The 9,959-nt window shown below is 43.0% G+C and overlaps 1 protein-coding gene across 3 annotated transcripts; it reads right to left on the minus strand.

Moving 5' to 3' along the window:
• Positions 1 to 2,334: 2,334 nt before the first annotated feature.
• On the minus strand, positions 2,335 to 9,601 carry HMGB1 (high mobility group box 1). Of its 3 annotated transcripts, none has more exons than XM_072134366.1 (5): positions 9,453 to 9,601; positions 5,769 to 5,930; positions 4,708 to 4,853; positions 4,437 to 4,611; positions 2,335 to 3,042 (listed from the first exon to the last, which is right to left on the minus strand). In XM_072134366.1, the coding sequence occupies exons 2-5, from the start codon at positions 5,916 to 5,918 to the stop codon at positions 2,881 to 2,883; spliced, it is 633 nt and encodes a 210-aa protein (XP_071990467.1). In that variant the 5' UTR covers positions 5,919 to 5,930; positions 9,453 to 9,601; the 3' UTR covers positions 2,335 to 2,880. The 3 variants fall into 3 exon arrangements, with proteins under 3 accessions (XP_071990467.1, XP_071990468.1, XP_071990469.1); XM_072134367.1 differs by lacking the exon at positions 9,453 to 9,601 and adding an exon at positions 9,259 to 9,384; XM_072134368.1 differs by lacking the exon at positions 9,453 to 9,601 and adding an exon at positions 9,277 to 9,298.
• Positions 9,602 to 9,959: the final 358 nt, after the last annotated feature.

Consider the following 9,959-nt stretch of genomic DNA (forward strand, 5'->3'; position numbering starts at 1 on the left):
TACATGTATTGCGGGTAGAGGGCAGTAGAGCACATGTAGTACAGGTAGAGGGCAGTACAATACATGTAGTACAGGTAGAGGGCAGTATAGTACATGTAGTACAGGTAGAGAGCAGTACAGTACATGTAGTACAGGTAGAGGGCAGTACAGTACATGTAGTACAGGTAGAGAGCAGTACAGTACATGTATTGCGGGTAGAGGGCAGTACAGTACATGTAATACAGGTAGAGGGCAGTACAGGACATATAGTACAGGTAGAGGGCAGGACAGTACATGTACAGGTAGAGAGCAGTACAGTACATGTAATACAGGTAGAGGGCAGTACAGTACATGTAGTACAGGTAGAGGGCAGTACAGTACATGTAATACAGGTAGAGAGCAGTACAGTACATGTATTGCGGGTAGAGGGCAGTACAGTACATGTAGTACAGGTAGAGGGCAGTACAGTACATGTAGTACAGGTAGAGAGCAGTACAGTAGATGTATTGCGGGTAGAGAGCAGTACAGTAGATGTAGAGAGCAGTACAGTACATGTAATACAGGTAGAGGGCAGTACAGTACATGTAGAGAGCAGTACAGTACATGTAACACAGGTAGAGGGCAGTACAGTACATGTAGTACAGGTAGAGGGCAGTACAGTACATGTAGTACAGCTAGAGGGCAGTACAGTACATGTATTGCGGGTAGAGGGCAGTACAGCACATGTAGTACAGGTAGAGGGCAGTACAGTACATGTAATACAGGTAGAGGGCAGTACAATACATGTAGTACAGGTAGAGGGCAGTACAGTACATGTATTGCGGGTAGAGGGCAGGATTATATTAGGAAGCTCTATAGTCATAAGATATAATGTCTTCCTGTAGGGGGATTGATCAATTCTCACTAAGAAGTTTGTAGATTGCTATAGAGAGCGTAGTGCTCATAGTCAGCCCCAAACCCCTGATGACGCCAGTTTCAGCGAAACATGTCGGAAGGGCTTGGTGGAGCAGCATTTTTTGAATTTTAACTTGCAGTAGACAGCATACAGGATAGTGTTATAAATTACTTCTAGTTAGCCCTAACTAGAGTACCTTGAAGAGTCTAGAATAGAAAGGCAACCTACCCGATAGGAACAATTAGGCCCTTTCTACGAGCAGTAGGCTCTCTATAACAATCTACAAACTTCATACGAAGACATCATATGACTATAGATCTTCCTAATATAATCCTAACCAACTGCTATCCCCTAATACTGTCTGCTTGTACATTTTTAATATGTTCCCTTGTAAGTTGTTCTTATAGTAAATGCAATAAAAGATCTTTTTGGTTGCAAGCCGTGCGACTATTAGTGTTTAAAACATTGCTATTTGAATGCCCATCCACCATGGGCCACGATACCAGCGGGGTCCATTCATGTGTTCTCCCTTCTTGGTGCCTTTGTGGTAATATACAGAAATAAATATGGTCACTGCATTAAATCCGTAACGGAGCTAACTTTGATACCCTGCTTGTCTCTGCACCTAAAGAGTCTCAAACTGCGATAAGTAAAACATAAAAAAGAGAAAGCAATAGGTGTTATACATGTCCCCAAAAAATCTCAAGGTATGCTGCTCTCAGAGCTACTTTAAAGGAAACCTACCACTTGTAGTGGCAGGTTTCTGATGGAAATACCGGGCACCAGCTCAGGGTGAGCTGGTGCCGGAGCTTATTTTCGTTAGTGTTTTAAACCGCGGTATCGCGGTTTAAAACACTTTTTAAACTTTATAGCCAGCGGAGGCAGGTACGCGCTCGGCGCTTACCATGCGCGCGGCTCTCATTCACTTCCTATGTAGCATGGTAAGTGCCGAGCGCGTACCTGCCTGCGCCGGTTATAAAGTTTAAAAAGTGTTTTAAACCGCGATACAAAACACTAACGAAAATAAGCTCCGGCACCAGCTCACCCTGAGCTGGTGCCCGGTATTTCCATCTGAAACCTGCCACTTCAAGTGGTAGGTTTCCTTTAAAGCAACACATCCTTGTCTGCTTGGGACTGCTGGCCCCTCATTACTTTCTGTACAGGGGAATCCAGGAGAAGATACAATGATAGAACAAATTTGCCCTTCTTCCAACTGTTTTGGTGTCCTCAAGAGGACAATAAGATTGAAAGTTGTAGTAGAACAGGTAATAACTTACTGCTAAAAATGCTGTGTCGACACTTTGCTATAAATAAGTGGGTTATGGCTGTAGTTTGGGCTCTGAAAGGTTCACCATCACTGCTCTATAACATTACTTTATTTAGCAAACCCATACAGGTACATCCATAACATGTCACATGTTGTGTTGAGGTGTCCTGTAACCAAAATAAAAGGCCAGCAGTAATAAAAAAATTGTCTTTACTCAGAAGCAATCAGAATGTCAACAAAACATTTGCAACTTTTCTTCTTTTTTTTTTTTCTTTTTGCAATTACAGAGTGGTATTCAGTTAAACAGAACAACAATTATGATGCTAAGACAACTGAAGATGAAATGATCTACATCCCCATAGAACTAATCTGTGCTGTGCACAACATGAACCTGCTCAAAATTTCCATGCCAATTTACAACCCCCGTCATGTACCAGGCAAGGTAAGTGGCCATTGAAAAACCACAAAAAGAAGGGGTAAATAAAAGGAGAAGAAAATAAAACAAAAAGAAAAAAGACTGGGAAGTCTAAAGACACAGCTGGTAGTGTGTGTTAACTATACAAACAAAAAAATTAAAAAAAAAAAAGGAAAAATAAAAAAGGACACTGTACATTTTAAAAACAAATCTTACACATTCTTATATCCGATTTGTTTTTGTTTTTAAAAATGAGTGAGCTGTGTACAGGGGGGTTAAATGCTATATAGACAAAATAAAAAACAAAAACGCTCATGGAGATGCTCATTCATCATCTTCCTCCTCCTCGTCTTCTTCCTCTTCCTCCTCGTCTTCTTCATCTTCATCATCGTCGTCGTCATCCTCTGCCTTCTTGCTTTTTTCGGGCTTAGCTGGAGCCTTTTTCGCTGGCTCTGGTTTGCCTTTAGATCTATATGATGCCATATCCTATGCGAATGGAAAAAAAAAATTGTCATTTTCATTTGGACATCCACTTCCTAAACCCAAAATTGATAACAGATCAGTGGGGGTGTCTTGTGGTACCTCTGCTGTATCCTTTTCATTGTTTAACCCAAACATTCACCAACATTTTAGCTGCTGTGCAGGGCAGTAGTTTTGTCCCTTCAACAAAATAGCATACTGCAACTATACCCCACACCACTGATACTACATATACAATGAAAGGGGTGCAGAATGAGTGCTCTGGACCCTTCAATCAGGTTTACAGATCCTCGTTAATAGGATATTGATGCTTTAGCTGAAGGATTGGCTAAGGATAGCGTGAATACATAATAACCTAAGAAATCTCTTGGACGCCTACTGAATGCTTCCACCTTTAGATTTTCTATTACACATTATGGTCACACTGTACATATAATTCTTGACTCGCTTTAACTTTAGACACACAGAGGGGAGATGAATACGAGCAGTATGGCCATAAAGGGGCACTTCTTTACTCTGTAATTCCTTCTCATATAGTCCTGGAACACCATAAAGTTTAGACACCTGCTTTATGCATACAGTAACTTATTCCATCAAAACATTTCAGCTCTATAAGTCTGAATGTTGAGTAATAAAACTGCAGCGTCACACAACATAAATATATATTATAAAGTGCGTTCTTTGGGGGAAGCAGAACACAAAAGTGAGATCTTTATGTAACCGACCCATTGTGCTAAAAAAGTTTCATGGTTACACAGTGCCACCTTCAGCATAAAGCTATGGCGAGCACAGCTATACATACGAAACACATGACTTCTTATCACGTGTGAGAGGAAATAATTCAAATGTTAACACTCCAAATATATCACATATTTAGGAGGATCTAGGAAAGGTTTTATTCATACATTTTCTCCTGCACCGGAACAGAGGAAAGAATGGATAAAGATGTAATGTGAAGGTGGCCAAAGTATTGGTGCGGTTTTCACACCAATATAGGAGGTAACACCCACAAAGCCAGAACTATAAGAAGCATATGGTGCTACAACTCGGGTTCTGATATGCCAGGTCCAGGTGTTGCATTTGCAACAAATACACAAATATTACACCCATATGAACACTACCTAAGGTTCTGTTCACATCAGCATCAAGGTTTCTGCACCGAATGGTGCCAAGACAGCTATGACTGAAGTTGTGGCGTGTAAGATTTACATTGTGATTAAAGTGTTTTTTATTTATGTCAGCCAACTATGGTCACCATATTCCATCATAAGAAGGAATTAATTTACTTTGTTTGTTAATGTACTACTATGGACATGGTAAAGTTTGGGTTATGAAGGTCAAATGACCAACAGAACCCAGTTCATCTTGTTAGTATTCTTATGGTACATATGAAGACATACCTTCTTGTACTTCTCCTTCAGTTTGGAAGCTTTCTTTTCGTAAGGCACCTTGTCTTCTGATGCAGTATTATTCCACATCTCTCCTAGTTTCTTTGCCACATCTCCAATGGTCAGACCTGGGTGATCTTCTTTGATTTTAGGACGAAACTCAGAGCAGAACAAGAAGAAAGCCGAGCTGTGGAATACAATGGTTACTCGAGAATGTTCCTATTAGGCCTAGAAATATTGTTATATTATTGCAAACATTTTCAGCTCAAAAAAATTAACTCACGGTGGTCTCTTTGGTGCATTTGGGTCCTTAAACTTCTTTTTCATTTCTCCTTTAGGTGGGATATAAGTTTTCATTTCGCTTTCATAGCGAACCTTGTCTGCTTTCGCCATATCTTCGAATTTTGACTTCTCTTTAGGAGACATGGTCTACAGAAAAATAAATTTCACATATAAAAATGTTCAAAGCCAACATGTTGTGATTTTCAGTACATACAGACATCAAGATTATACAGGAGTAATCACAACTTTCCCTGTCATTCACTGTGTGTTAGCGTAGTAATCAGGACGCTCCCTGTCAATCACTGTGTGTGGGAGGGATAATTAAAACTCTCCCTGTCAATCACTGTGTGGGCGGAGTAATCAGGACTCTCCCTGTCAACCATGGTGTGTGGGGTAATGAGGACTCTCCCTGTCAATCACTGTAGGTGGGTGGAGTAATGAGGCTTCCCTATGTCAATCACTGTAGGTGGGTGGAGTAATGAGGCTTCCCCATGTCAATCATTGTGCGTGAGCAGGGTAATCACCATCTCTCCTAGGACTCCTATCAGATTCACTCAGCTTTATTCAGAAATCTTCCAAGTATAGAAAACCTATCAATCACACTTTGTTGCCTAAATTATAGCACAGAAATCAGCGGATGGGTTTACTCTTCTTTTTACATGCCATCTTCACATATGAAGACATATCAGGCAGTGTATACATATTTATCTAACAATGGCCATTTGATGTACGTCAACCACATCCCTTTATTCTCATGTGTGTAGGATCATCCAGAGGCTGATGTTAACGCCTGGCAGGGGTTTTTCCTTCTACAATTTACTATATACGTATTGCTTGGCCGTGCATCTAAGTGTCATAGGGCAGTGCAGCTTGAAAGCCGTCACATAACTATTACTAGCTGAAGCACAAACATAACCTGAATAACTAACTCTTAAGACTACAAAAGTAATGATCTGCTCTGTGGACACAACTTGCACATTCCTTTTTCTGCGGAGGGCATACATTTTAAAGCGAACGTTATGGGTTTACCCAGGTTCGCACCAAAAATCACAACTATTTTACCTTCCATCGTTCTGAGCACTTCTTGGAGAACTCTGCAAAGTTTACAGATGCATCAGGGTGTTTCTTCTTGTGTTCTTCTCTGCACGTCTGCACAAAGTAAGCATACGAGGACATTTTTCCTCTTGGCTTCTTGGGATCACCTTTACCCATTTTAGTATCGTTCTGCAAAAAAATTTATTAAATAAGATTTGTACAGTGCTGGCTACATTTTTAAAAATGTTCCAAAAAAATCAATCAGAAAATGCATCAAATTTATCGCCCTCGCATTAATGGGCATCTACTACCAAGATGAAAGATTAACCCCTATGGATCCCCATCAGGCTCATTTGCATGCAGTCCTCCATCCTGGTGGTAGAAGGCCATATGTCATTTCCTTGGAAGCAGGAACAAAAATGTTGCATTTTATAGTATTGGTGCATTATATGGCATCTTAAATCGGCCCCAATGTACATTTTGTTTTTGAGATTCTATATCCTATGGGACAACGGCCATTGATGGAAGGCTTTCTGAACCATGAACGACTACTTTGAGGACAATGTTATGGTCAGAACTTATGTGGGGTTAAAGTCACACAATTTATCCATTTCCACTGCTATGCCAAAGGTTATTGAATGTGTAACAGATGGAAATACATATTTTTCACTCATCAATAATGGAGAAATGGATGTACTAGCAACAAGTACATAGGAAAAGGAGATACCACAGATATATATATTTACAGCTTCAGCTCCTTGTAGTGACTCAATGTGAAATACAACAGGACCACTAATATGAAGTTCATTTTAATCTCTGACGCATTGTATAATCTATCCCATGATGATAGACTAAAGAATTGTGTAAAGGAAAAACTACGTTGGAATATAGTTTCCCCAACGTGTAAGATGGTGAAAAGAATAATAGTCTTAAATAGGCCAAAGATACAATTGGTCAGCTGGATAACAATCCGCCTGGAAATGCTATTTGTTTGGAATAGTTTTGATGTTACTCATCTCTTACTACATCACGTGATGGACCACATGTGATGCAAGAAGCCTCCATTCATGAAGACAAAGTTATACTCACTTAAACAATTCAGAGAATATAATAGAAGGGCAAGGAGCCTGAATGTAGTGTGTGTCAGTCATGGAAGTAGCAAAAGGTGCTGAATCTGGTGACCCTACAAAAGCTGCGCTATGATGGGACTTAGGTTTGTCAGATGTATACCTTACCATATGGGAAAGAGTATTTTTTTTAGTCACTAACGAATACAATACCACAAATGTTATAAAAGGGTCTCCAAAACGGAATATTAAATTTAAAAGATATGTGAATGTAGCCTAAATAACGTAGTGGACGCAACACTACGTTATTTAGGCTACATTCACACTACCGTATGGAGGACGTATATACGGCCGACATACGTCCTGCATAGACGGCAATGGGTGCACGTCCTATCTTTTCCCGTAATACGGCGCCGTTCGCCATGTATCTCTATGGAGAGGGGCGGGGGTGAGCTGCGCTCCCCTCCTCCTCCTCTCCCCATGCACTGCCGTTGCCCGCTACGGTACCGGCGGGCAACGGCAGTGTGAATGTAGCCTTAGGGTTTACCTTTCTAGTTTTAAATGGGCAACATATTTCTGAATATAGAAAGGGGATTGATATTTTGCTGTAATTCTTATAAATTTTTTTTTTTATAAGTCTTAACCTCAAATCTTGAAAGGACTGTACCTTGTTTGATTAGGATAGGGGCCAACAAGCTGATCAGTGAGGGTTTGACTTCTAGGTCTCCTGCCGATCATAGGAACGGACCCCAGCAGTTCCTGGAGGTTCTGTTCTTACCAATGGAATGAAGCGGCAGGTCAACCATATAGCCTGCTGCTCCATTCAAAGCAACGAGAGTGACAGAAATCACAGAGCACAGCACTTGGCTATAAACACCACTTTAGTGTCGCTATGCAAGAGGCGGAGACACCACAGTGTTGCTCTGTGCAATTTCTGATACTCCAATAGTAATAAATCAAGAGGCAGGACACATGCCCAACCTGCTGCTCCGTGCATTTGTGAAAATGGGACTCTGGTTATGCAGATTTCTGAGGATCCATTCATGTGACCAGGCAGTCAGACCCTCATCTATCAGATAGCTACCCCCTATCCATATACAACAAAAGTTAGTTCACCACCTGCACTCGGCTGAATCCACCTAGACCAATCCTTATACAGAGAGATGTTGGTTTCCCTGATGCAACAAGTGATATCTTATGGTCTAAAGAGACCACGGATTGGCTTAAGAAGATCCTGTGATGCTCAGCCGCATGGAGGAATCGCAGAAGCCACACAGCAGCTTTCCGACAGAGATCAGTGATGGGTAATAGGTTATAAACGTCTGAATTTATTTATTTCATCCCTGTCCTCATGTTTTTTTTTCAGAATTGCTTCAAAACCCCTTTAAGCCCTGTTCACACTGTGTATATGCAGCATCTTGAATTGCATCCTTTCCTGGTTCTACATGAAAATCAAAAATGGAAATTCAGAATGCAGGCGTAACCAGGACAGAGAGAATGGGGGGAAAAAAATCTATAAAATACCCCGCAGGAGTCCTTAAGGCTCATTAGTACAATTGAAAAAAAAGTTGATTTCAGAAGGAAGGAGGTCAAATTTAAGACAATAACCACAATGAGGGTGCTGGATCTATCAATAAGTGGCTGTGGACCCCCTTTGGACACCCCTGGGGGTAGAGTTTGGTATATACTGTTCTGTCATGTATCTAGGACATGTATTATTATTATTCTCCTTCGCGCTTCTTCATGAAAGAAAGTCCCCTTGAAATGTCTCCCTGGGCTCCCTCGTGCTGCGGTGTCCGGGTGACTGCCGCCGGCGGCTGTGTGCGGTGATTACACGGCGGCTCCGTTGCTGTGTGTGAGCGCAGACATTATAACACTGCGGGGCTGAGGTGCTGGCGGGAGCGCGCACCCGCTTCCAGGATGACGCGGCCGCCGCCGCCGGGAGCGCGCTCGCCCTTTCTCCCTATTGTTGTCGTGCCCGCGCCCCCTCACGCTATTAAAACCACCATGTTAGAGAGTGCGGCTCGCAACCGCCATCTCATAGAGAAACAGCAGCGACGGGGGCTACCGGGCAGGGCGTCCAGGGGCGATTACTAGCCCTCACCCGCCACTGCCCGGGCAGGGGACTGGGCGCTGGTGACAGCCGCCACCCTCTCCTCTTGTTTTCCCCATAGTCAGCCATGTTACTGCACATCCTGAGGTAATTTTCGGCATCTTCTGCCCATACGCCCCAGCAGACGGGTGTCGCTGCCCGCTACCTACTCCCGGGCTCGGGTTTTTTTTTTTTTTAAGCAGGGTCGTCAGTGCCCGCTCACCCCCGTTATTAAAAGTTCACCTCACACTAAAAGCAGTAAATAATAATAATAAAAATATATATCTTTAGGTTCCCAGTCACACGGCTTCAGTTTCCCTGCGTTAACGTGCTTATTATCGCCCCCTTATAAATTCACCGTTTTATCCCCCCTCACCACCACCTCGTTGTTTATAACGTTAATCCCGGCCCGGGGATTATTTGACGTCTTTTAGGCGGATTAACACGGGCCACGGGCGGAGGTGCTCTGACGTCCATCCTCGCGCAGCATACTTACCTTCCATAGGCATTGCCAGTGACTGTGTCAGTTTGGGTTGCCGTGTATATACTCACCCAATGCTGTGTCTATGGAGCTCAATGTACTGCAATGGCTGTGTTAGAGAAAGCGGGATCGATACGCAGCCTCTTCACACTCTTCCCAATCTGTAACATTACTCTCAGCCTAGGGCGACGCTGATTGGCCGCCGCCAAGTCGTCGCTTCCTCTCATTGGCCGGCTCGCCTTCATTGTCCTGACCAGCGGCCGACGGTGATTGGGCAGGATTTAGGCGACGTCACCCCAGAGCAAAACAGCGCGCAAATACAAATTGTCATCAGTGTGTGTGAGACGCTCATGCGGGAGGCAGCTGTAAGGCTGAGTTATAGTGTTTGCAATGCAAGCCCATAGAACCCAATGTAGTGTATGACGGAACGGGGGCTCCTCTACATGAGGGGGCTATATCGCGATACCGGACGGACTGCCGGCTGCACCACAGTCCCTGCGGACACCCGCACCCCCTCCACACCCTGCAGCCATCTACAGCCACAACATGTTACCCCATTGTCCCCTACGTTATAACAC

Source organism: Engystomops pustulosus, chromosome 2 (genome assembly GCF_040894005.1).
Source record: "Engystomops pustulosus chromosome 2, aEngPut4.maternal, whole genome shotgun sequence".
In the NCBI taxonomy this organism is placed as follows: Eukaryota; Metazoa; Chordata; class Amphibia; order Anura; family Leptodactylidae; genus Engystomops; species Engystomops pustulosus.

What these genes read in the sequence shown, in the direction of transcription:
- HMGB1 (XM_072134366.1), bottom strand. Translation starts at nt 5,918, where the DNA reads ATGGGTAAAGGTGATCCCAAGAAGCCAAGAGGAAAAATGTCCTCGTAT. An exon ending in AGTGCTCAGAACGATGGAAG is followed by an intron (nt 4,854 to 5,768) that starts GTAAAATAGTTG and finishes ATTTTTCTGTAG; the next exon opens with ACCATGTCTCCTAAAGAGAA. An exon ending in TGAAGGAGAAGTACAAGAAG is followed by an intron (nt 3,043 to 4,436) that starts GTATGTCTTCAT and finishes CCATTCGCATAG; the next exon opens with GATATGGCATCATATAGATC.